The sequence below is a fragment of the Coturnix japonica genome, chromosome 23 (assembly GCF_054131305.1).
Source record: "Coturnix japonica strain WE chromosome 23, WE-NBRP24, whole genome shotgun sequence".
Classification (NCBI taxonomy): domain Eukaryota; kingdom Metazoa; phylum Chordata; class Aves; order Galliformes; family Phasianidae; genus Coturnix; species Coturnix japonica.
This window is the reverse complement of record NC_140685.1, coordinates 3,871,063-3,898,329: the sequence shown is the minus strand read 5'-3', so window position 1 is coordinate 3,898,329 and position 27,267 is coordinate 3,871,063. Positions and strand designations below refer to the sequence as shown.

Below are 27,267 nucleotides of genomic sequence, written 5' to 3'. Positions count from 1 at the left end.
TAAGGCTTTTTAAATCCACTGGAAGGCAGATGTAAAGGAAGACAAAGTCTGATCCAATGGCAATGGGAAACCTGGGACAAAGAGGACTTCACTGCGCTCACTAAGCCCTTATGAACACCCACCCAGCTGCAGTTTGCACTGGCTGAAATCCCCCTTCAGCAGGGATGTCTGACAGTAATAAGTTCTGACACACACCCTCAGATCACTGCACCAGTTAGAATGAAAGTACAACAAATGATTCCCAGCTTCTCTAGAGGCATCACAGCCTGGAGGCAAAAGTCAGCATATGGAAGAGTCCTGGCAGCGAGAGGAGTCACTGCTCTGCTCTGCACTGTGCACCTGCACAAGTCTGCAGGAGGGAGATAACAGGGAGAGATGTGGCTGAATGCAGGCACCCATCAGCCCCACCCAAACAGCTGCACCAGCAGTGGGGTTACTGCAGGAGGCATGCACATCCTGCAGAGCATCCTTGCTGTCATGTCAAAATCACACAGAATCACAGAATCATGAAGGTTGGAAAAGACCTATGAGAACATCCAGTCCACCCATCCACCAATCAATAGTTCTCTGTAGTCATAGAATGGCTTTGGTTGGAGGGTACCTTACAGATCATCCAGTTCTGACCCTCTGCTGCAGGCTGGGTGCCACTCATAGGTCAGGCTGCCCAATGCCCATCCAGCCTGGCCTTGAATGCCTCCAAAATCACATTTCTACTCCAGCATCCCCAGGGCTGGATCCAGCTCTGCTCTGAGGTTCTGCTCTGAGCAGGAGTTGTGGGTTCCTGTTTGGTTTGGGGCTTTTTTAATTGCTGGATTCCTCCAAAGGCCATTGAAACAAAGGAACATGAGCTCCCACTGCCTTGAGTTGGCTCCCACCCACACAACAAGCGTGAGCCTTGACTGGCAATGACTTGGGGCAGTTAACATGTATTTTTGCCATTGTAAAATTATTTCTTCTCAAGTGTTCTAACACAAGAAGATCCTCAAGGCTGAGCTGGAGCCCTGACTGCTCTGTCACTGGAACAGCACACAATCTGCACTCCTCCTCTACTGCAAAAATTGAGGACAAAGCCTTTGATCTCCCCTTTTTGTGTGGCACACCATGTTCTTCGTCAGGGATACTTTACACGACCAGAGATCTCAGGCTTATTGCAGCGCTCTACTGAAGCCTTGAGGGCTGTGGAAGAGCAGGAGGTGAGGGTAGATGCTGCAGATTTAAATGTAAGAGGATGTTTGACCACAGGAGACAGATGTCAACACAAGCATTAATGATGAGCTTTGAGAAGAAGGGCGTGCCGTCTGGTTTTGCTTATGGCTTTGCAAATCAGGAGTGAATCCACCCAGATCAGCGGTTTTACTCACAGTCCGTGGCTTTAAATAATTTTTTCCACCTGAGTGAATCAAAGAAATTGTTTCAGTGACAGATGAATACCTGTGCACCTTGTGGCAGAGAGCAAACATTGCTCCAAGGAGCCAAGCTGCAGAGATTATATATCAGCATGTTTGTAACTTGAGCAAAGGCTGCTTGGCACATGCTATTCATTTAAGCAATGCAGCCAGATCAGTCTCTGGGTGTCCCATGGGATGTTATGCTGCAGTTGCTTTCGCTGCCTCTTTGTCATCCACTTCCATCACAGCTTAACATTCCACTTCCAGGCGCTAAACCAACAGATGATAGCGCCGAGCCGCTATGTTTGGGATTAAGAAATGAATGTATAGATCCCATCTGGCAGCACGTGTTTGGGATCTGAGAAACCTCACCCCTGGGCTCCTCCAGAGCTGGCTCAGCCTCTGCTATTCTCAAGTGGATGCTGTATGAGGACCTCTGTGATTTGGCAGGTGCTGGCATGGAGCTTTGGCTCCCAAGCACTCTCACTGCTCTCCTCCTGCCCAGCACATCCATATGAAGCCCATCACAGCTGTGCAGCCATCAGTGCACAGTATTAGTGGTGTGTGGGTCGTTGGACTAGATGGTTATAGAGGTCTTTTCCAAGCATAATGATTCTATGATTCTATGACCAGAGCCTCCCTGCCACCTCCAGGACCTCACCTTCCAGCCCCATACATACACTGACCTCACAAACCAGCAATGGAGCACCAGCTGTTCTCTTGATAACGAAGGCATTGGACACAAATGGTCCCACACTGCTCTTATCTACTCCCTAATAAGCAGATTATTAGAAAATTCTAAAATTAGGCACCGAGCGCCTGGAAAGAAAAAAAATCCTATTAAGAACAGAGAATAACTCACAAAGCAGAGCTGGATTTGAAGGTAGCTGGGTACAGTTTGGCACATTAGCACAAATGCCACCAAAGGGGAAATGTTGTATGTGAACCACATTATTCATCACCTTAATATCGATACCTTTTAGAGCATTACAGGAAAGAAACACCTCATGGGGATTAATAGATTTTGAGATTCATAAAAGACACGTTGCTTCTCGATTCCTTGGCTTTGTGTGCATTATGTCCCTCAGGTCCTATCCTGACATTAATGCCACACTGAGCTCCGTATTTCCATCTGATTAAAACACACCTTCCTGAAAGGTGTTTGCAGCCCTTACTGAAATATCTGGAGAAATGGAAAACTCGCTGCTCCTCCTATCACCCACAGCACTGAAAAATGCACACAGGGGGGTGCAAGGCCAAATGGGAACCTCCAGCATCCAGCTCTGTGCTGTGCCCCCCTCTACTATCTGCTTAGAGCCCTGCTTGTCTCTGCCATCTCCTGGGCTCACACACCAGGCAGCGTGGCAGGCAACAAAACACCATTTCTCCTCCCTTTGCCCCCCTGTCCCAGCTGTTAAATGAGGACAGAAGAAAACAGCACAGAAAACAGCTTTGAAACAAAAAGGAGACAGGGCTGCAAAAGCTGCGTGCAGCCCAGAGATGTCGGCGTGTGCCAAAGCCGGATCTCACTCGGAGGCCGTGCAGTCCATGGATGCAGGCAGGCCCTGCAGCACCGCCACATTCCCAGCTGCTGGCCCAGCTGTGCCCAGGAATGCAGCGGCCACGGTGCTGGCATGGGATGGAGCCCTGATTTCGGGTGGGAAAAACATTCTCCATCTCATGCCTGTGTTTAAACCTTGCCTGTGTTTCCAGTGAACCTGAGTGCACCGATTTCTGCCTACGATTTGATTGAGAACTCACTCCCTCAGCATTCAAACCTGCTATTTGGTTGAATGTGGTTTTAATAGACATGTGCAGTCACGAGCAGCACCGGGTGGCAGGGCAGAGTTACACGTGTTTGTTAACTTAAAGCAAATTACATCCGAGTGGCCAAGACAGCATCCTATATAGCTCAGTTCTCCTGCAGTGAGACCTGCTGAGTGCTGAGTGCCACCACCTCGGAGCACTGTGCAGATGCTCGGTGGACCGGTCCCAAACCCACACTGAGAAGGGATTAAAGCAGGCAAATGAGCACAGAGCAGCCTGGATGCAGGAATAAAGGGCAGTTAATTCCTATTGGAAATCAATGGGAGCTGAGGAAATGCAGCTCTCCTGTACCTCGGAAACGTGTCAGTTAACGACAGCTGGCCTCAATCTCTGCTTTCTCTAAGGCAGTAACGTGGGGCGCTCTCTGATTTTGCATTTTTCCCACCTAACTGCTCAGAAAAGTTCTTTCCGTGAACCACCGCCTCGCAGCGCCAGGTGGACGAGCTGCCACCAAAACCCGAACTTCCATCTCCGTGCCGCTTCCATCTCCGTGCCGTACCGCCGCGCTATTGGAAAGCCGCGCTCCAAACGCTTTAACTACTTCGGAGAAACAGAGAGCGGCTGTTCCTGCTCTGCTTCCATCTCGCAGCGCACCGGCTGCACGGACCCCAACGTGCAGGAGCGCGGGGCTCCCCCCGCAGCGCTCAGCGAGCGAAGCGACGAACGCCGCTGCTCCGGGAGGGACGGGCAGAGCGGAGCGGAGCGGAAACTTTGCGGGGCCGCTCGTGCACTTGGCTCCCACCGGCCGACCCGGGTGACTTCGTGGGCTCCCGGCGGGGCGGCTCCGTGCCGGGCAGCATCGCGGCCCTTCCCCGGGGGCAGCCCCGGCCCCGCCCGCATCCCGCGGGGGGCGGAGCGGCCGCTGCCGCCGCCGGAGCCGCCGCGAGGCTGTGGGGCCGCCGCCGCCGCCTATGGAGCCCAACGGGACGGCGGCGGCGGGGGACAACGGGACGGCGGGCGGTGGCGGCCCCCCCGAGGGCGGCCCGCTGCTCATCCCGTCGGACTTCGGGACGGTGCTGTCGGTGATGTACGTGGCCGGGGTGGCGGGCAACGTGTACACGCTGGTGGTGATGTGCCACTCGGCGCGCTGCGCCGCCCCTATGTACAGCTCCATCGTCAGCCTGGCCCTGGCCGACCTGCTCTACCTCTCCACCATCCCCTTCATCGTCTGCACCTACCTGGCCCAGGACTGGTACTTTGGAGACCTGGGCTGCCGCATCCTGCTCAGCCTGGACCTGCTCACCATGCACGCCAGCATCTTCACCCTCACCTTGATGTGCACCGAGCGCTACCTGGCTGTCACGCGGCCCCTGGACACCCTGAAGCGCTCGCGCGGATACAGGAAGGTGACGGCGGGCGCCGTCTGGTCGGTGTCGCTGCTCCTCACGCTGCCCATGATGCTGATGGTCACCCTGACCGAGGGGAGCAAGGCGGAGGGCAAGGTGAAGAGGATGTGCGCGCCCACCTGGAGCATGGACGCCTACCGGACCTACCTGACGGTGCTGTTCAGTACCAGCATCATGGCCCCGGGCATCATCATCGGCTTCCTCTACACGCGCCTGGCCAGGACCTACCTGGAGTCCCAGAGGAACCCACCACACAAGGAGAAGAGCAAGAGGTCCCCGCGGCAGAAGGTCCTCATCATGATATTCAGCATCGTGCTGGTCTTCTGGGCCTGCTTCCTGCCTTTTTGGATCTGGCAGCTGGTGCGGCTCTACAGCAGCCCGTTGCAGCTCACCACCCAAACCCAAAAGTGCATTAACTACCTGGTGACCTGCCTGACCTACAGCAACAGCTGCATCAACCCTTTCCTCTACACCCTGCTCACCAAAAACTACCGGGAGTATCTGCGCAACAGGCACCGCAACTTCTACCGCTTCACCTCCTCCTTTCGCAAGAGGGGCTCCAACCTGCAGTGCTCCTGGGGACGCTCCATATCCTCCAGCAACCAATACGACTACAGCTCAGAGGCGCTGGGCATGGCCACGCTGAAGGACAAGTGAGGAAGAGGAGGCTCCCTGCAGACACCAGGACCAGAAGAGCGTCTGGCCGAGGTAGGGCTTTGGGCCCCCTTTGCCCTACAGGGTCCTCAGACCTCCTGTCTGGTGGTCACTCTGTATGAGCAGTTCTGTGTGCCCGAATACCATGAGATGTTTTTTGATTGCATTTCTGGCTTGGGGCTGTTGGGGGAGTCCTGCCAGCAGCTGGTGTGGGTGAATCCCTCTGCTTTGGGTGCAGAGGGTGAGGTGGATACTTTGCTCAGGTCTTCAGAAAACTCCTTTCAAGCTGTGCTCTGAGCAGTTCCTCCTGTGTGATTCCCTTGTTGTCCTCAGGCTACAGCTGGGTCAGATCCACAAAGGTCTGAAATTGCCCTGGGATCACTTCATTTAGCTGCAAGCCCTGGCTTTGCCCTATATATCCCCGTTATCTGTTCAAAGTGTGCCTAAAGAGACCCTTAAGCCCCTTTTTCTATTTCCTGTCACATTATGGTGCACTCCAGCTCAATCAGGATTAAAGCCTCCCTTTTGAAATCCACTGCAGCAGCACTGCAAACTCTAAGCATAAAAAACCACGAGGTAAGCTGTCAGAAACCACAGGATTATCTACAAAGGCTTGTAATACTTCAGGTGTTCTACCCAAGACCATTTTAATTTCCCACTGTTTGGGGGGGGGTTGTTGCTTTTTTCCCAGTCAGTCCCTTTCTCTACAGACAACAGTTTGGAAAGTCTGAAAATTTCCTTTGGAAGGGAAAATAGAAACGGTTGTAATGCCAACATTCAAAGACCTCAGGCTCCAAAATAATGACTGAGATGTGTATCCTGAGACTCACAGAAGGAACCCACTGATTCATGACGTTTCATCACAAGCCTTTCGCCTCCATACATTTTGCTCACTCTCTTCCCACGTTGCAAAACTTCCTCCCCAGGTGTTAGAAATTCCTGTAAGCTATAACATCTCTGTTCATAACATAAAGTATGGACCTCCAGCAGGTGCCCCCTCCCAGCCCAGAGGGATGCATTTACCAGGGGAGAAAAATAATCCCCCCAGGGCATGTATAGGATGAATGAAGACCAGGGGAACACATTCCTGTGCCAGCAGTCAGGCATTCTTCATGTTGGTGCAGGTTTTGGGGTGCTTTAGGGGAGGGGGAATAAGTAACTGACCGTAGCATTGCCATATATTACTTCTAACCACAGGACTTTGTTTGAAATACTGGCTACCCACTTTGCTGCCCTCCAAGCTGGGTGGTGGGAATGAACCTGATGGTGCCAACTCCATTACCAACAAGGGGCACTGGAACACAGTTCTGGCTGGGAACTGGTAGGGCAGAACAGCCTTCACCACTTGAAAAGAACAACTCTTCAGGAACTAATTCATTTCTAATTATTATTCATTCTGAAGCTATTGTTCCTTTCTCTTTCCTTCCTATTTCTGAGGCTGGAAGTCACTGCCCTGTAAGAACAACAGAGATAAGCCCTGGTCCAGAGGGAGGTGTCCCTGCCTGTAGCAGGGAGTTGGAACTAGATGATCTTAAAGGTCCCTTCCAACCCAAACCATTCCATGATTCTATGATTCTAAGCCTTAGCATAAAGGTAGTGTGAGAAGGTTGGAGCACACGTGTCATCCCCAAGGTGTGCTGTGCCATGATGTGATGCCCTCAGGGCATTAGAAAAACCCACCACAGTGTTGCTGGGTTTGGTTTCCAGTGCTTGGCCCAAGGAGAAGATCCTTGAAAGGCCACTGTCCCCCCACAGCATGACAAGGCTGCCATAGGATGGATGCTTGCTCCATAGGAATAGTGTGTACATCACAAGGTACTTAATGGAAGCAGGTGATGGGAGAGCTGTAAAGGTACCAAGAGGAGCATTAGGGAGTACACTTCCTGCCTAAAAAAAATCACATGCAAAACCATGTGCCAAGGAGACTAAAACCATTGTTATAAGCAAGAAAGGGAAACTGGAAAGGAGTTGTTCGTGGGAACAGAAATAAGAGTACATTAAGTATACAGTCCTAACACAATGTGGGGTGACTTTGGGTGGCCATGTCCTCGCTGTCCCCATGCAGGACCATGCTGCAGCCTCAGCGCAGTCAGCATCAAGGGGCTGATGGGGAGCATCCAGATGGAAGCTGAAATGTTGTGTGTTTGTCACTCATCACATTACCCACCCAGAGCTGCTCTTCTCTGCCATCAGGCTCTGGTGAACCCGCATGCTTTTACTATGAGAAAAGAACCAGTAAACTGTCTGGCACCATAAAGCCCGTCATTTGGGCAGGGGAGAGCCTGTTTAACAAGACTGGCCAGCAATCAGAGGGCACTGCTGTGCATGATGAATGCCAGCCTGTTAGCAGCACAGTGTGCAACACTGCATCCTCCCAGGTGCAAAGCCAGGCGTAGAGCGTTGGGAACACAGCGGCTCTTGGGGAATCTCTCGTAGTCCCAGGAACCAGAGTGCAGTTTAAGAGACGGGCTGTATAAACAGCATCTCTCTTACTGTCTCACTGGAGCAGCTACAGTGCCAAAAGGCAGCAGCTCTGACTGCTTAATAAATATCCTGCAAGGGTGGGTGCTTGAACCTGAGTTCCTCTTGTCTGTAGATGGGGAAGCCTGGATGATTCTCTGTGTGCTCACACTGGGAGACTGTCATCATCTTGTCTAACAGCAAAAGCAAATCAGCCTAGTGGATAACTCTGGAGTGGGATTCCTGCCTCATGTCCATGGTACAAAGTGCTGTCTGGGGCTGATACATCCCCATACAGGGCAGCTTTGCTCACCCAGAACATCTGGGGAGAGCTTAGGACTCTGGGTTCACACTGCAAAACTCCAGACACTATTATAAAGGAAGGAAAACAGCTTCATTATGAGACACCTGCAGCATCCCTTGGCTTTCAGGTTTTCATGGCTCGCTCTGTCCCCTCTCCCCAAAAAAGCAGCAGACGATGAAAGAAAAACGCTCATCTCGAGTGCTTGTTCCTTCCTTTAATCTAAGGGAGCACCGACTGCAGTGACAGCAATTTCTCTGCTCCCACTTGAAAAGAGAAAAGGCTGTGCTTCATGAGACAAGTGAGAACGCTCCTTCTCCCCATGCAGAGCACATTTGGGTCTCGCTGACTTTCTTCAGACTTCACCTTGAATCACACATTTGTTACCAGGTTCCTCAGTGCTTTTTAACAGTGTGTTTATGGTAAATGCTTAAAAGCCCCACGTTGCCATTTAGTCCTGAATGCAAGCAAATCATTAACGTTTTAAGTCTTAGTTTAGCAGTCATTTTTAGTGCCTATTGTGTGTCTGAATACCAGGAAATCCCACGAAATAGAGGAGATTTTATAGGCACTTTGTACCTTGCATGGCTGGGTGCATTAATTGAGGAGACCAGGCAGGGTGACACATTTGCTGTACCCAAAAATGAATGCACCATCTGTGCCCCATCAGCACGGTCAGAATAGAAAGTGCACGAACCTCCAGTGGGAGCAGATGAGGGAAATCCTGAAGTCAGCCCCACCGTCGGCCGTCGTACTTCGGAGTCCCTCTGGTGGCAGCAGCACTCTTCCAGCCTGAGGTTTTGAGGAAGAAAATGAGCTTTTTATTTTAGGGTTTTCAACCTGGCTACATGAGAGCTTTTAAGTTCTTTAAAATATAACATTACTGCAGCATCTTCTGGACAAAAAGAGTCTGTTAGCACAGAATCCCACTCCCAAGTGCTTACTTTGCTCTCCTGCATTTCTTCCTTTGTAAACCCAGATTGATTTATTCCCATCATTTCACACAGCCTTGCTGGCAGCACACATGGAAACACCCAGGGTTGGTGACTGACTGCAGCTCAGCCTGGCCAGGTGTGTTTTTGCCATATTATATGTTTGCTACTGTCAGATTTTTTCTGGGGGATTCTGAGTTAATTGCTATGGCTTGAAATCATAGAACCATTAGAGTTGGAAGGGACTCTTCTCCAAAGGAGTGCTGGAATGGCCTGCCAAAGGATGTATTTGGTATTGGGAAAGAACCTACCCAGCTGCTCCATCAAGTTATCTGGAGGAAAAGTAACAAGTAAGGGCACACAACACCAACCCACCCAGCAATGTCAGCTGCACATGGCACAGCTCTCAAACCAAAATGGAGCTGATGGGGAAGAATTGAGAGCTGCTGAGTTCATTTCGGCCACGTCTCACTACGGTGCCGTCAGTCTTTCCTTGTACACGCCCATTAGGATCTTGAATTCAGCTCCTGAATTCTTAACTAAAAACAAATATGAATTCATCCAAACAAAGCAAGGCAGATTCCTGAATCTAAATGTGGTGTGTCCATAAACACCAAGTTCTGGAGACAGTTAGTGCTTCACATACGTGCTCCTACAAACCTCATCAGATGCTTCCATCAAACTCATAACACTTTTAAGCCATTTAGTTTCTTGGCTTCATATCTGGGAACAATAGGGGCAGCTCATGCAAGAAGCCCCCCCAGGAGGAGACACTGCATTAGAAAACCCTACAGATATGTTGAGTCTCTACTTTTCCCTTTGTGAGGTTGTTTTCCTTCACTTAACACTGTAGAAGGGAATATCTTAGGCTCCAGTTGTGATGCTGTTCTTTTGAGTTACCTCTACCACCATGTTTCGAAAGCAGCTTTAGTGTCAGGGCTCAGGAGCAGCAGCAGCAGCACAAGGCAGTGGTTATCTGATCTCTCAGTGTACAGTTATCTTCCTTCCCATCACTAGCAACAGGACTCTCATGGTGAAGCCATTCATCCCCAAGCTGCTGATAAGTATCCCAGGCAGGCTTAGAACAAGATAGCTAATAAAGCCCACATTTACAAGGGCTGTGATGCTGTTCACCTATCTGGGCAGCACTTGACATCTGAGCTGGGGGAGATTATCAGCCATGGGAGGAGGTGGGAAGCCCCGGCTGCTCCTTCACAACCCCAGGGATTCACTGTGTGACCTCGCAGTGCTGCCTATAAACCAGCGATGCGGTTTCCGTGTTCTGCACAAGTGTTATTAAGACACCAGTAACACGTGTGAAATGCTTTGAGATCCTCAGATGAGAGGCATTATGCACAGCAGTAAAGTGCTCTCCTTTTAGGGACAGCTTGGGATTCCAGTTGGCTATTAGTGGTCAAAGGGAGGGAATGTTTGTGAACCAGAAGAACTCCTCATCCATTTTTAGATTAATGGCAGGCAGGCAGTGAAGATTATCGCTCAGCCCGCAGCCATGGCAGCTGCGCTTGGCTGGCGTCACAGGGAGCACGGCTGGAATGATGCTCCTGATAAAAGCATCATTATTTCATTGCACCGTTGCACCACAGCCCTTCCATTGGTGAGAGCCAAGAGCAGGAGGTATGGCGGGGTGCAGACTCTGCTCTTCACCTGCTGGCAGTCTCTTTCTCCCCATGGATTGGGGAGCAGTGGGGCTGGTGAAGGTGAGGGAATCATTCCCTGTCATTGTATTCTTGTCTCTTTGGAATGATTAAACCTCTGTCTGCAGTAGGCACAGCACGAGTAATTGCCCACAGAGCAAACAGCAGCAGAGTAGCTTTGCTTTGCTGCTTTAGTTTGTTTGTTTTAGTACAGACACAAGTTTGTTGTGGCAAATGTCTCCCCGATTTCCAAGTGCCGCCTCTGTCTTCACAGCATCTTCTCTTAGAGAGAATGAGAAAGTGATGGGGAGAGCCCTGCAGCTCCGGGTTAAGTGGGGGCACAGCAGGAACAGCACCCACTCTTTTCCCTCTCTCCATCCAAGTGAATCTTCTTTCTACCAGGCACTGGGGGCCCTCACAATTCACTATCTGTTGTTATTTAGAGAGGGGGTACAGCAACAAGTCTTGAGTTTAGTCCAGTAAAAGGCAAGAGAAGAAAAAAAGCTTTAAACTTGAGAAAACTTCTCATGTCCCCCCAATACCATTGCCACGCACACAGCCCCAGCGTGGGGCCCAGCTTGGGCAGAGGGCTCTGCTACCTGCACAAGGCAAAGGTGAAACATTACTGTGCCACGGCAGATTGCTCATTAACCCAAATGGGATCACACAGAAACTGCCTGAGGCTGGCAGGAGGCTCAGGAAGGCAATGCTGCAGCAGCCACATCCTGCAAGAAAGTGCATGGAAACAGGGAGAGCATCAGCTTAGACCTCAGAAAGGAAACAGCATCAAAGCAGCATCTTAACAGGCATTCCATCTTCTATTCTGCAGTAGATGTTGATCTTGGGGAGCTGGGAGCTGTGTGTTTTAGGCTCTGCTTGTGGATAATTACCGACTTCAAGCCCAGGACCTGCACCTTAATAGCATTCCCCTCATTCTGTGCAGGCTGAACCTCCTGCCTACACTGAGAGCAGCATTTACAGAAGGATCGTGGATTCAGTTTGTTTGTTCAGTAGGATTGTTTTGCTTTCAGCACGTTGCTGCCTTTGGTGCTCGTTTTAATCTTCCATTCTTATTTGGTTTCTGTTGTGCTCCATCCTTCCTTTGCCTCACGCTGCAGTCCCTCCTTCCCCACTTTGCTCATGAGGGAAAGTGCCCCCACCAGACCCCAAAACAAGCAGGGAGAGTTGTGAGGCCCTGGGAAGTGTCATAGCTCCCACATCTGTTGCCTGGGGAGAAGGCAGAAGTCTCTATTGATTTCTACAGCATAACCAGAAAATGGGCACTGTGTGACTGCTCCCAGCAAATCCTGCAGCTCCAGCCAAGGAGTCTGCACCCCACAGCTCCAGTCTGCATAGCTGGGTGCAAAATAGGACATTTCCTTGGCTGCTGCTCCAGCTTAAGCCTCCTCTTTGCCCTGCTTTGCCAGAGCATCCTTGAAGAGGCAGCACTTCAAATGTGATCCACACCGATTGTTTGTGTGATGGTTCTTAAGTCTTGGACTGCACACTTGAGGACTGAGCACAGAGCTGGGATGGAGGCAGCAGTTTTCCTCCCACTGCCTCCAAAACGAGGTGGTTCGTTCCTGTTTTCAGCTGTTTGACTCACACCTCAGGCTTCGTTTCCTGGCACGTTCACAGCTGGTGCTGAGAAAGCTGCAGTTGGCAAGGGCACGGTCTGCTATGGATTGTAATTACTTGCTGAGCTCATTATAATTGTTCAGTTATTGAATAATTTGGAAAGCCAAACAGGGGGAATATTTGGTTAATTAAGAGCTCGTTCAATCGCTGCTGATTTTAATCTTTCCAAAACAGCCCTCACCTCTCCTGAATTTGAAAACCTTCGCTTACCAGCACTGGAGCAAGGACAAACTTCCAGGGCCTCCAGGCACAGCAGTGCAGAAGGCTGAAAAGATTATAAATCCTTTATAGCTTATTGTTGTGATTTTACTGTTGCATGAAGAACATCGGGTGTCTGTGAGAGCTCAGGCAGGTTTGTGACTGATTGTATTTGAAGATTATTTGGGAGAGTTTTGAGGAAAGGACCTAAGGAAGAGATTGCACTGGAATAGAGATCAGTACAGCTGCGGACATTCAGAAAGGAAGGAGAAGAAAAGCAAAGCCTCGCAACCCTTGCTGACCACAGACAGACTTATCTGCCCTTGGCACTTCCAAAACCTCTACAATTTATGGGTTCCTCCAATCCAGGCACAAAATGAAGTGTACTGAACCTCATCCTTCACAATATGCCCCGGAACAAAGTAAACTTATTCTAACGTGTACTCACTCCCTAAAAAGAAAACACACAGACCTTGTATCTCTGGAGACCTATCAGTCTTTCACAAAGGCACTCACAAACTGCTCCTCTTTCCCTTTTAGACTAAATGCTGCAAACAGGAAAATAATTTCACCAGCTTTTTCAGAGCAGACTCTGCAAGGTGAATTCTGCAAAGCAGAAGAGCTGTCAAAGCAGGTTGATTTTAAAGCCTGACAACCGTGACAGGCTCCTCACAGCAGAGCACAGCCACGTCACTGCTGCAGTTACCCGTGGTTACAAAACTGTTGAATGAAATTGAATCCAAACCTGTTGAGGAATGTAACTCCCAAACAGGCAGAACAAGTGATCTGGAATGATAACAAATCAAGCAATTAATGGATTTGTCCATTCGGAGTCCAAGCTGCCAAGGGGACAGGGAAGCTCCTGGTGGGATTTAGCTGACTTTATATGTTGCTTTTTTGAGAAGAGGGTCAGCCATAAAGCAGCTCTGTGAGAGCTCTATGATTTCAAGGAGAGGAGCTTTAGGGGGTGTTTTTTCCTCCTTGCCCCCAACGAAATAGCAGGACATGGAGCAGCTACAGAGCTCTATCAGCAGAGGATGGCTGGAGAAACGCTGATCTGAACTGTCAGTACTTCATTGTCTCTCTGAACCTGTTTTGGTCTGTCCACACGAAGGGATTCCCACCTGCTGGAGCCTCATTACGCCTGCAGGTGTGACACTGGTCCCCACGAAGCATCACTGGGATGTTCCCTTCAGCTCTGCTTCCTGCAATTAGCATTTCAGCAGCAGGAGGTTTCTCCTTTACACCACTCTGGACAGTGACAAAATGAGCAGGGCTCTGCTGTCAGGCCTCCCGTCCAGTCTCATCATCCTCACTCTTTTCTTTCAACACCCTTTCATTCTCCCATTCCCTTCCAGGGAGTCCTTTCTGCTGCCACCACCTCCCAGCCCTGGTAGATGTGTCTTCCCCATCACAGATACTGACTGCATTGAGAACTTGGCAGCCAGAGCACAGCACCCAGGCCCTGACCCTCACACTGGGGTGGTCTCCATACCCAACCCATGAGGGGCTGGGGGCCAACAAGGCATTTCTTGGCTTCCTGTGTGGGAGTGCAGGCAGTCAGAATTCTTCCAAGCATTACATTTTACTGCCTCTCCCCAGCGTAAACTGGGTGAATTGATGGAGTCACGGCCTTGAGGATAAACACCAGCGCTGCTGTTTAGAGTAACTGTCTCCAGGAGGAGAGGCGGGCGGCTGAGCCCGGCAGCTGGGAGGTGCCTGCACCCAGTGGTACCCACAGGCCTCAGCACTGGGGCCAACAGGAGCAGCAGAGAGAGGCAGCCAAGGCAACCGTGGTACCAGAACAGCAGCATGTCCATCCTGTTGTCCATCCATCCCACGTGTTCATCCCCAGCTGGAAGAAAACTTCAGGTTCAATAACAGCTGCTGGGTAGGGGAGAGGCAGCCGATGACATTTACTTTTTCTATTAAGTTAATTGATCTCTTTACTTGTTCACTCAATCTCATTTATTAATACCAAAGCTTTAAGGCTCAAAGCTCTTCTGTTTTTCCAGTTCCGTGAAATGATTTAATTAGAGATATTTCTGCTGCTTATAGCATTTGCCACGTTTGTAGCATTAATGTACAAGCCCTTGTTTATAAGTATACAGTCCCATTACGTTTCCTACTCCAGGGGAATCAGCGTGCAGCACAGCTGCTGTCAGCACCTTCACTTTTGCCATCCTCCCCATCACCTGAAGGCAGAAAAATTACTTCTGAGATGCTCAAGTCTAAGCTACTTCCCTGTAGGATTTAGCAAGGGGAAGGATTTGATTACTGCCCTTCTGTGCATGCTTCTTGGCCAAAGTATTTTGTTTAAGGAGAATGATCAGGAAGAGGACAAATTTTAATGGCCTGCCCAAAAGCCAAGATACAAACCTGAGCTATGGAGTGGAAACGTGTTTAACTTCTACTGGAAGCAATAGGTTTTGCAACATGTTGGCCTCCATTTAACCCTCTGTTTAACTTCTCCCTCTGCTTGACTTGCTGTACTTATTTCTCACCCTAGTGAACAACAGGCAAAGTTTATGGTGATCCTGTTCCTCTCCATGGAAAGGAATTCCTCCCTAATTAATTTCTATCACCCTCCAAAACAATGACAAAACACATTTATGGTTCACAACTGCAATTGTGAAATAGAAAGAATGCAAGATCATTTTCTCATTCATTTTCTGTTGAGAAGTGCAAGGACTGAATGGGGTAAAACTTCCCTGGTTTCACAGCACCTGTCAAATTTGGGAATCATCTGCTGGAACGTGGCCTTCTCTTTGTATGTGGGTGTTCAGTGAGTCACACATTTAAAGCCCTAAATGCAAAGAGGATTCCCAGAACGCATCTCCTCCTCTTTGGTAATGACATGTACCAGAAATAAAAATGTTTGCCTGCTGGTGGGGATGGAAGAAACTACCATTCAGAGCCAAGTGATGCAAAATAACTCCATGAGGACCCACCGCTTTTTATGGCCCTGCCAGATTTAATGCTCTGTTACCAAAGTAATGCACCAGGAAAGTCAGTGACAAAGCGTAAATCCACCCAGAGACCTTATCCTGGCATGAAAAGCAGCCTCAAAGGAAAGCACTGGGATTCTTTCCTTCTCCAAGATGCTGTGATTTCAGGCACCAGCGGTTCTGCTGCCTGAAGGCACAGCAGTTAGTGACATATCTGACCCCACAGCTCAGAAATTCAACCAGTCCAGGTGGCCAGGAAAGCCTCAGAATTAGCCAGCAGTAAAGGCAGATATTTTGAGGGGTTTGCTTTGCTTGGGTGCATTTGAAGGTTACAGAAATGAAAGAGATGGTGCTTCCTGGCTGCTTTTGTGATTTTACAGTGAGCATCCAAGCATTCCTAGTGATCCTGCAGTCTGGTCTGCACATGCAGAAGCATCTCTACCAGCAGGGATCCCCTAACAAGATTCATCCCGTAATACAAAACAGCCATTGATGATGAACAGCAAAAAAAGGGGTTTTTTTTTGTGTCTACTTCAGAATTCAATACTTTCTATCCACAAGTTTTCCCCAGAACAAGCACATTCAACAGCATGGATCCCTACCTTGTCATTCTTTCAGCTGTGTAAGAAAACAGGTGAGATGGAAACAAACACATCTGAAATAACAGGCATCCTTTAAAGCAGGGACAGCGCTGTAGGAGAAGAAAAACAAGGGAGCAATAAGTTAAAGAACAACAGCAAACAGAAAAGTGGAAGTTGAACACTACACAGTTTTACCACAACCAAAACTTCTTCTTCAAGCTGAATACAGCACAGGTTAAAAAGGATGCAGGAAAAAAGCAGCTTGAGTATGGCTGAGAAAAATAAGCCACATGTGGGGGTCTGTCCATTGAAACGCATTGGGTGCCTGAAGTGTTGCTATTTTAAATGTGCAAGCATTATAGAGCTACAGCCAGCAATACTGACTGGGCTTTCATACAGGCTAGAATGCAGAGTGAGCTTAAGTATGCTAGGACAGAAGTGAGATGAAATAAGAGATTTGAGAGGAGATGATGGAACAGAATCAAAGAAAGATGCACAGTTTGGAAATAGGAGTTATTTTCCCTCCTGTAAAGCTTTAGTACAAGCCACCCATGCTTGTATGGAAGATAAGTGTGCCTACAGACACTTCAGGGATAAATGGGCTGTTGTTAAAGGAGAGCTGACTGGTAGGTTTCAGCAAACAAGCTGTAAAATCAGCTTTCAGCCTTCTAAGAAGGTTTACAAAAGCGGAGATAAGGCAAACACAATGCTATACTTCTTCTGTGCTCTTTTTACAAGGAGCAATAGCCACTCACCAGGGAATTACCAGCACTTCACAGAGGCTCTCTGTGCTGGATTTCCTGAAAGTCTGCCCTGTGAATGAGGCTGGTGATCAATGTGTGCCAGAGCCATCTGCGGTTCATGAAGGAAATCACTCTGCTGCTATTCTTGGAATCTTCAGTTGGGTTTCCTCACAATAAACTCAAGCAGGAGAGACCAGAGCTGGGATTTTCTTTCTTTACTTAGGGGCAGAGGAGTGGGGTTGCATTTCCTCCTGCTTCTGTTGGAAATGAAGAAAGAAACCCAGGATTTCTTGACAGCACGGTCTTTCTGTAAAGAGAGTATTTCAACAAGCTTTTCTGGACTTGAAAGTCATTCAGATGGAGCTTGTAATGTTTCAGGGGAACGACACATCTCCAAGATAGGTCCCAGTGCAAACATGCCTTTCCAAAGCTGCTGTTATTTACGGGGTGTTAAAGAAGACACAATGATTCCACAGCTGCTTCCACACCTGAACATTTTACACATGAAATCCCAAGAGGTCCAACTCAGTGCTCAACAACCCAGTTGTACAGAATTAAAAAGAATAAAATGAAGAGCATGGTATAGCACTGAAAGGTAGGTGTGTGTCAGAGACCAAATCTGATCGTGTACCTGTTAGTTTAACAAGACATCCTGATATTCTCCAGCATCTTTCAATAGAGAAACAACTTCCAAAGTATCATTGGATTAGCCCTCCAGAAGCGTTACCCAGTGTCTTAGTAGGGAGTCAAAGCCTGGTTTGGTCACCCGATTCCTTTTCTGTTTCACCCTGGCTTTTATTTCACACAAACAGGCTTTATCTTTCATTTAAAATGCTTAAATTAACATTCCTAAATGCCTTCAACTATTAGGCTTTAAGGGACAAGGCTCAAACTCGGCCCCAGTTCCCACTGGCCACATCCCAACCCTTCTTTATGCTACTTGAACCATGAGGGCTCTATGCAGAAGTTTTTACACCATTGGGAAACATCAAGCCAGGTGCTGGGTGTTCAATTAAGAGCACTTGTCTGCAGCAGCTCGGCATCAGATTTATGCTAGTTGACTAAAATCCTGTCCTCAATCTGCATTCTGAGAAAAGGAACACCGCGTTACCCAGCAGCGAGAAACAGGCTGAACCTGAAAGAGGACAGATGGATGTTATCAACAGCAATTACAGTATTTCAGATGCAGAATGATCTGTCAAGAAACGGGGAAGAGATACCCTTAATAAAAAGTTATTAGGGGGCTAAAATTAAGTCAGGCTTATTTCTAACCATCACTGAATTCTGCAGATTCCAATCTGCCTTAGGAACATCAGCCTTCCTGCTGTTAATATTTCCCTGCTGGAGGATACAATTAGAATCTTTTAGATTGTGCTCTATTCCCTCATTTGCCACTTAATTTCTATACAGATCTCAATACTGCTTTTAGTAGTCTGGATACCGAAGCTTCAAATACAAAATTAACAGTTGGACTGGATGATCTTTTAGGTCCAACCTTGGTGATTCTATGATTCCATGAAAATCTTGATTAGTACTGGAACAAGCAGCATATTGAATTGTCCTTCTTTCAAAACACAAACTCTGTTACCAGGTGCGAGCACACATGTTTCTCACAAATGGCATTTGACAGGTTTGGTCATCGCATTGAACACGTTACTGAAGCTTAAAAACCCCAGAAGACACAAATACCAATTGGATTTTATTTCTGAACGCCAGTCAGTTCACATTACGGGAGAAGCACACCGTGTTTGGAAGGTATTACAATGTACAGGATCTTCAGAAGATTAAAATCTGAGAGCTGAGATTTCCCCCATGGCCTGACACGTTCCTGTTAAGCAGTGTTTTATAGAGGGCAGCTCCGACTGTGCCACTTCCATTTTAGTGCAACTCAAAGCCTGTATGACATAAAAGTAATAAACCCATGGAAAAAAAAATAATGGTAGGGCCCTCAGTTTTTATTCCTCAACCTGGAGAATCAAACCCAAATCCACGGAGGTCCATTGGTATTTACATTTCTTTGATAGCAGTGGTAAAAGCTCTGTGTTTAAATCATAAGGTGGTGATAGAAATCAAGTTTTAAGCCAGTAGAACTGTTGCTGGTGATCTTGGTCTGCCTTTGCATAAATATGCAAGTTCAGTGGGATGCAACTTGCTTTGAATTCACAGCCTTGGAGACAAGGAATCAGATAAAGAATCCAAATCATGTCATTATTTCCCTGCCACCCAACCACTGAAACAAAACTCCTTGGAGACCAGGAAGGACCAGGAAGCCCCTCTCAGGTCTCAGAGGAAAAAAAACACATTTACTTCAGAATTTGAGGAAAACAGACTTTCTTCCTACAATTTTCTTAACATGGTGGCCCACAAAAACCTGCTGCTGCAATTGTTTATCTTTCCATTTGTGCGGTGCAATCATCCCTTTCTTTCTGTAGAGAATAATTCATCATTCTAATAATGTTGTAGCCTAATGATCCCAGCTGATGGAAATATTTGTGCTAAACCAAAATAGAGAAATCTTCACCAAAAAAGCTATTGATAACTTTCTGAAACAGTTAAAACATTGTTCTCAGACAAGAGCACCTCACTACACAGGATGTGTAAGCAGTGTCAACACAGAAGTCAAGAGCTCTCTTAAAATGGGTCTTAAGATTAAATTTAGGCCCAATAAATAGATGTTTCAAATTGTTTTACAAGTGAGTTCCAGCTTGAGAGCATTTCAGTTTAAGATGTAAGTGGACACCAACTTCCCCCAGAGCCCACATACCGTGCACAGCTGCTCCATGTGGTTTCGTTACCCAGCTGTCCAAGCAGCCAGTCAGGGTTTACAGGATCAAGTCTATAGGGACCAGCACATGCAAAACCACCACAAAGCAAACTTTCTTCTCACCTGTGCTGCTCTCAAATCCTACAGTCATAGCTGGGAATTCAGACAGCTGAACCCTCAGCTGAATACAGGCTGCCTGACTACCTCTGCCCAGCTTTCCTTTTAATCCTTGATGTACACAGTTCAGTGGTTACACTCCTTCAAACCCAGCATGTGCTTTCTGACCAGGAGATTAATCATCTTCATTAAGGTGGCACTGACAAAGTGAGGTGCATTGGGAATGCTGCATTCTGGTCAGAGGATTCTGGTCCACTGTGGTGCCATTCCTTATTGCACCACTGCATTTGTAATCCAAAAGCAATGTGCTTTCTGGCTAACTAAAAGACTGTATTGCTGACATCCTATTAACTGGTCCCTGTTTGTAGCAGAAAATAGTCTGAAATAATGTAATTATAAAAAGTTCAAGTAAAGCCCAGTAGTCAAACCACAGGTGTAGAGCATGTGCTAAGGAGAACACACTGCTATCAGGAGGAGATAGTTCCAAAAGAATAGCACTCCTCTTGTTGAATTAACTTTGGTCAAACTTCCTAAATCTCATTAGTAATGGAAGCGACTGCAGGATTTAACAGCAGCATGGGGTGTCAAATCAAGATATGGTCCAAAAGGTAGTTCATAACATTTACACTGAAGAATCAAAATAAATAAGTAGAAAAATAAAGAACCGACCATAGGATTCCACATAAAGACAAACCTTTTACAGAATATACCAAATCTAAAATGGTCCTTAAGGCACTGTTTGCAGCACGTACTGAAGATAAATTAATACATCTGGGAGATTCTAATTGAATGAGAGTCTGTAAGAGTTATCTCCATTTCTCTCGCAGGGCTTCTCTTGTTCCATCTGACCTCGTGTTCCACCCCGGAGGAATTACATCAAGACTGGATCTCCAATGCCATGGTCTGGGTTGCAAGTGAAGGAGATGGTGATGGCATAGCGAGTGCCCCAATGAACCTTTTCCACCCGATGTAGATTCTCTGATCCAGAGGTGAAAAAGGAGACCCGGCCTGTAAAGACAAAGTATTTAATCAGCAACATAGAGTTCGCCACAGCAATCAGCTCTACGCAGTTCTGCTGTTGTTGTCTCAGTCCAGCTGTTCCCTAGCTACCTGAGAGCCCATCGGTCATCACACAGACAAACTGCTGTGAGCTTCTGCTGCACTCTGACAGCTTTATGGACTGTTTACCATGTATGCTAATCCTTCGTGCTGCAAAGCTGGAGACGTAATTCTGCCACATCTCATAGTTTATAAAAGGCAGGAGGAAGCCAAGAACATACGAATCCAGGTTTTAGTTGCCTCAATTAAAAAGAAAAAGGAAAAAAAAAGCATCTCTGGTGACAATCAGTGAGGCACATGGATTTCTCCCCGCTTCCCTTCTAACCTGGGCTCTAATTTTAGACCAAAGAAGGAGGAAGTGTTACAGAGGTGGTAAAAACCCTTCAGTGAACAAATGCTCAGCAGGTTTACAAGTAGCCATGGCAGCTTATTAGCATTGTACCAAGTATTTGCTATAGCTTTTTGTACACAGTCATATTGCTCACTCTTGAGCCAGGATAGAAAGTTACATATTACATATACAAATTAATTGTCCTTAGAAGGAGTCACTCCATCAATACATAGGCTTGGAAGTTGTTTTACAGATGCAAATACTTACCCCTGTGCTTCATTCTGTCTAAGCTTTGACCATCACACTACCCTGCCCTGGGGCTTTCTGGGCCTTAGGTTGCTTTCAGGGTGGAATCTGGTGGCTTTGATAATTCCAGCAAGCACCCCACTGAAGGACACATCAAAGCCCTCACCCTGCACTCCCATGCTATTTAAGTCTTTTGAGAACATAACAGTTTGATGTTGAACAAATAACTGAGAACTGAAGCTACTCTGTAGGACTGCCCAAATTTCCATAAAAGACAGTAATACCAGTACACATTGCTGTTTTATCCCAACACCACACATTTTTCCTTCTCATCTATTTTTTCCACTGTTCAGGTTAGACTAAACTTTGTTAAAAGCTTATCTAGGAGAACTCACACTGGCAATCTGACTCTGCCTGGGATCATTCACCACCAGGCCAACCAAAACACTTCAATGCCTAATTAAAATCTGCACAATTACAAGACAAACTATTCCAACTCTGGTGCAATCTACACTGCAGAAAACAGGCACCAGCTACATAACTGATGTTCTTTGCTAACTAAAGATGCAAAGTTATTTTACTCTTCAGCAGCACACATGAGAAGTCTGAATAAAACCAGACTGGCCTCATGGAGCTTGAGCTGCCTCTGTGTCCCTGCACATTCAGCTGCCGTTTGTATTTATTCTCTCATAGGAAGCAGTCTTAGCTGCCAAGCAGAGCTACGAATTCATATCACACTCTTCTCTGCCTCTGGCTGTACATCAATAATGGGTAAAGATATATTTATATGTAAAAAATGAATTCACTTGTACACATAGCCCATACACACCTTGGTGTCCTGCTCTTCTGGATGGAAGACACTAAACAAAAGCAACACTCTCCTATCCAGCAAGTATTACAATGAACAGAATGACTCTTGAGGTTTTAGTACAAAGTCTGTTTAACTTGAAAATGGGGGGTGTTTTTTGCTTTTTTTAAATCTTATTTCAATACCATTCAACTACATCATGATTCTTCCCTCACCTACTCACCCAAAGCTTTGCCTTACACTGACTCTCAAGCTTTTTTGATTGATCTCCTATTAGAAACAGTAATGATTCAGAAATAGACAAGTTTCAGTGTATTGCTTAAACCAGTTAAAATGGATTCTTTAGCTACACAGGACGTGTTTTAATTTTCTTCTTTAATAAATATACGTCTTCAGATATACTATATTTTATAGTTTCTTGTGCATCTGGTCTCTTATCTGCCTGTCAGGCTCTCCCATGCCACCAAATAAGTTTACTGGCTGTTTCTGAAGATATTTCTCCCTCAGTTGGGAAGAATTTCTTTTAAAGTCATTTCCATTACAACATTTTGATATGAAAGCACGGTCTCTCCGCTGTACCCCATTCTTCATAGTGTAACTGTTTGAAGTAGGGGGATGAAGGGGGGAGGCAGAAGAACATCAATTCTCATCACAACTGATATGACTTTTAAGGGATATACAGTAGCATCATTATCCAGGACACTTGGGCAGAGATGCAAGATAAAATCATCCTCTTCCTTAATGGTACAACTTTAGTGATTGGCCTTTCAAACACACTGAGATTTCATGATCTTGTTTCAATACACGGCATCTGGAAAGCACTTGAATCACTACAAGAAAGCAAGCAGGTGAAAACTAAGCAAGATGCCTACAAACAGTGTGTCCTAAACACCGGCTGCCCTTGTTCCAAGCAATTTTTGATCAATTTTGAGTTCAGGATTTTAAATCCCAAATTTTATATTAAAAAAAACAAAAGATTACATGGTTACAAGTCACGTGGCTGTGCTGGGGTTTCTGTCACTGGGAGAGGAAGACATGCCCAAGGGAGATCCATTAAGCTCTCCACACCACCAAAACACAAGAGTGAATGCTGTGTTGTATAAGAAATGACCACTGCGCTATAGATGTTAAAGAATGTCTATGCAATCATGCACTGCAAACCAAAAACATGCATGTACCCATTTCCTGATGAAATATAAGTGACAAAAACTCAGCATAAACTACACAAAATTCAAATCCTTCTTTATTTGTCCTTTTCTCTTCCTTATTTGAGCTAAAAAAGACTTGAGGTGATTTTTTTCTGTCTCTCCTCCTGACCTGCCCAAGACGGTTTCTTTCCAACATGCTTTTCTGCTCCAATAACAGAACCCTGACTACTACTTCCTGACACATAAAGTTTGGTTTGATTTATGAACACTTGCTGTTAAATCGTAAGCTTTTCTGAAATCACAAGCTAATACCCAACGCAGCTTTATAGCATGGTGTTTTCTAACCAACAAGAAATGAAGTTATCCCTGGTTCTTAAGGGATGAACTTCTGGGGAATGGAAAAAAAACAGGAGATGGATCACCTCTCCTCTTGAGGTCAGTGCTTCTAAGCTTTCAGAGACACTAGTCTCTAAGCCAGGTCCTGAAAGATGAAGATTGGATTCCTTGGGTTAGAAGCAACGCCAAGAGTGGTTACAGGTTTGTGTTGTGTTGTTGTTTTATTTTTGACCTCTGAGATAAATTAAGCCTTAAAAGTATTTCATCCTGAACATAAACATCTGACTCGCATTTTCCCCAATCACTGCAAGATGCCAAAAACTCCATTACCTCTTTGGTTTCACAGCGCTTTAACCAGCACCTCAGCCTCAGGGAAGAGTTCAGATCCACAAGACTGAAGGACGTGCTGTGGGCTGCCCTCCCACATCCCACATCTACTCTGTCTCCTCACCTCCACTTGCCATTCCAGAGGAAATGAATCAGACAAAGCTTACCGCAGCAATCAGGGCAGCACATCCGAGTATTTATTGCTTTTAACATTAAAAAAAAAAAATGTTAAAAAATTGTTAAAAAACAAACCCACACACAAACTCATTTAAATACATCAGCTTCTCACACCGGTCCAAGCCAAGGAACTGCTAACAAGCTCAGCATGTCAGCATCCATCAAAACTGAGCCCTGGTCTTCCTTGTCACTGACACAAGGCAAGCTCTCAAGTGCCATCAGGCTGAGAAAAACTTATGACGTGAAAAAGCGGAAAGGAAGCAAAGCTGTAATTGTATTAGAGGCAGCCTCTTGCTCTCCTGAGATGTTTTATTTTTGTGAGCCAATTTTTGTACAGATCCACAGGAGTCGTTATTTATAAAGACATATAAGCATCAAGCACAGGATCCACTGCTATGAGTTGCCTATGAGCCTAATTTTGATAAAGTAATACTACTCACAAAAGATACTGAAGCAGCAGCAAAATCAAGGCATATTTCACAGCGCAGCAGTGATGTCCCATTTAGTCTGGCATTCAGCACCATCTCACAGTATTCCCATAAGGTTTGGTCCCTGCTGAATCTCAACATTCAGTTTCATTTTTGTAAGCAAACTGCCTGCAGATTTCTACCCAGGCTCAGTTCTGGGAGGCAATATAGACTGGAAGAATATACACACAAAATGTATTTCATTCACAGTGATGCCCCCAACACGTAGTGTGACTTCGACCAAACGATTTAATTTCCTTTAATTTGTTTCCTTGTCTGTAAAATGAAGATGACATATTCTAACTGTGTGACTGTGCAAATTAATTAGTAAACACCAGTACAGTATTTTGCAGTTAACAAACTGCTGCTTAACAAGTATTATAAAGAGTATCTTCTGTGGCCTGTATCTATTCTGGCAAAAGAACAAATACAAAGGTATGTAAAACTCAATTAGAACATGATGTAGAGAATAAATTAAAGGACTTAACAACCACAGAAATGTTAAGATATCGCAATGCACAGAAGAAAAAAAACCCCACATCACAACATTATTACACTTCTCATAATAGATTCACTGCATGTAGAATTATAGATTCACTACTTAATTTCAGTTGGAAGAGTCCTTGGGAGGACATCTTAGCTCTCATTTTAGAAAGGAGATAACTTCTGAATTACAACCAAGTTGTATCAGGTTGCTCAGGGTCATCTCATTAGCACAACTAAGTACAGCATTAAAAGTAAACATTAATAGATCAGGACACATTTAGACAGGAAACTTCCCAAGCATGTGTTTCAGATGCACACAATGTGCATCTGCTGTGACCATTTCTCTACTAGGATGCTATAACTAGAAGGTCTCCAGAAATCCCTCCTGACTTCAGCTACTGATTTGACATGGAATAGGCCATTCATATTAATATCAATGTTGGCCATCACATTCTGCAGCTCCCTTTCTGCAACAAGCCCACATTGCTACTGGGTTCCAACCCCTTCATGCTCCCACCTTTCACATGACCCTACAGCTTGTACTTTCTTGGCAGCATCCTTTTGGCCCTTCTAGTTTAACTCGTTGCCAAATTTCCCTGTAAACTCCTTGGCTCACACAAATGACAATCATAACATGTGATTTGCAGTTTCTGCTTTATTAGACCAACACTCAACCATGCAAGTGAGTAAAGGAGAGCCTGACTTCTCCCCAACCCTCTTTCACCAGCATGAACCCAGGCTGGACACCATGGAAGGATGGGGAGGAAGAGGGGGAATGCAAGAGGTCTCACCTTCTGGCACCATCCTGAGCAGCTGGCAGTGTCACTGGAGGGACTGAGCTGCTGCTCAAAAGGAAACACAGCAACTCCTCTGCCAGATTAAAGGGAAGCAGTTAGAGTTTATCTGCACTATGGATCTACTCAGTATCTTTCATCCCATGCATGACAGCTTTGACCGTCTGCTTAGCATTTACCAGCTCTAAATGTTACTTGCAGGCAAAAAGAAAACAGTGTTTTGTCTGCTGAATGACACCCAAACAGCAGCACTGTCTGGGAAACTGCACAGTCATGTTACCAGGATTAATTGCTAATTCATTCTCATGTAAAGCCTTTCCCCTCCCCAAAATCACTAGGCAAAAAAACCTTACATTTTCTGTAATGACATAATAAGAACTATTGGCATTTGGCAGTGCTGTCTCTCATGCACTAAAGGGGGAAACCCTTCTGAAGGCAGAGCCTTCGCTACCAGAAAGATGAAAGAGCAGCTGGTGTGTGCATCCTACCTCCCTGCACACAATTACGCTGCTGATGCGGATTTCATCCCAGACATAAATCAAGTTTATATCGGCTGTTCTTGAGGTGAGACCTGAGTCTGGATGTTCTGCCAATGTTTATGGGAGAAGAAACAGCACGAGCTGCTCTAAACGATTTCTGTACTTACACAGGTGAAAAGTGTGCCAAGCAAAGGCAATTAGGGCCCAAAAATAAATCAAATTGGGTACCTGATGAAATCTGGTTGCAAACCATTACCAGATATTTTTAGTAGATAAATTACTTCCTGTTATGAATAAAATTAATGATTAACGTGGCTAACCCTCATAGTTCACTTGTAATTTGCTTAAGCATTATTAATACTTTTAGAAGTAATTGTTACTACTTTAAATAGAAAATCAGCTGGACTGAAATCTTACAAATAACAGTTTTTAAAGAAAGCAAATGAACAACTTAATTATTTCCTACTAAAAAAAAATACATGTGCATTTTTGGATTTCAACAGAATCCCTGCCTGCTTCACTGCCACCAGCTCAGTTGGTTGCTCAAAATAACAGGACTTTCTGCTCTGTACATTATGTCTAAGAGTGCAGCAATCTGGTATTTAGAAATAAAAAGTGCAGAACTGTGCTTTTCCCTTCATCTCCCCTGCAGGGGGCCACCCACACCTGTTGGCCCTGCTCCTCCCTACACCTGAGAGAAAAGGACAGGGATATCATGCCTACCATGTTTTCCCTTTGGTACTCAGCCTCAGCCAACCCATGTTCCAAAAGTGCTCCGTTCTCCCATTCTGGAGCACTCTGCAAAGCTGCAGAAGAAACTCAAACTCCCATGAAAAGTTCTCACTGAGTGAAGCCCTCTAAGAATAACATGCTGCCGTTTCAATCATGTGAAATACCTCTGGATCATCAATTTTCCTCTTCTTGCCTTTGCTAAATACACCATGTTAAGCACAGATGGGGTCAAATCACACAGATGCCAAAGTTCCAGGTTCTGGACTCCAGATGAAGGTGTAGTTCATACTTAGATTTAGCACGTCACTGAAACATAAACACAATG

General features: G+C 46.1%; 2 protein-coding genes and 1 long non-coding RNA gene across 8 annotated transcripts in view; 1 reads left to right on the top strand and 2 right to left on the bottom strand.

Annotated features, from left to right (window-relative positions):
- The first annotated feature begins 4,048 nt into the window (after nt 1-4,048).
- Nucleotides 4,049-22,402, top strand: LOC107322174 (urotensin-2 receptor-like). Its single transcript, XM_015879918.2, has 2 exons — nt 4,049-5,269; nt 20,380-22,402. The coding sequence occupies exon 1, from the start codon at nt 4,127-4,129 to the stop codon at nt 5,216-5,218; it is 1,092 nt and encodes a 363-aa protein (XP_015735404.2). The 5' UTR covers nt 4,049-4,126; the 3' UTR covers nt 5,219-5,269; nt 20,380-22,402.
- LOC146757322 (uncharacterized) lies at nt 8,649-16,820 on the bottom strand. The gene is made up of 3 exons (XR_014936759.1): nt 16,684-16,820; nt 15,950-16,038; nt 8,649-8,768 (listed from the first exon to the last, which is right to left on the bottom strand). It is a non-coding gene; the product is annotated as an uncharacterized LOC146757322 (long non-coding RNA).
- OGFOD3 (2-oxoglutarate and iron dependent oxygenase domain containing 3) overlaps nt 18,358-27,267 on the bottom strand; it is a 29,641-nt gene continuing 20,731 nt past the window's right edge. For 3 of the 6 annotated variants that reach the window (XM_085522745.1, XM_085522749.1, XM_085522747.1), the window contains one exon: nt 18,358-20,560. In XM_085522745.1, coding sequence (XP_085378871.1) covers nt 20,424-20,560 — 137 coding nt within the window. In that variant the 3' untranslated portion in view covers nt 18,358-20,423. Of the gene's footprint in view, nt 20,561-25,728; nt 25,808-26,472; nt 27,249-27,267 lie in introns of those variants that run through there. The other 3 variants (XM_085522746.1, XM_085522748.1, XR_014936757.1) reach the window with 2 other exon arrangements.

What these genes read in the sequence shown, in the direction of transcription:
- LOC107322174 (XM_015879918.2), top strand. Translation starts at nt 4,127, where the DNA reads ATGGAGCCCAACGGGACGGCGGCGGCGGGGGACAACGGGACGGCGGGC.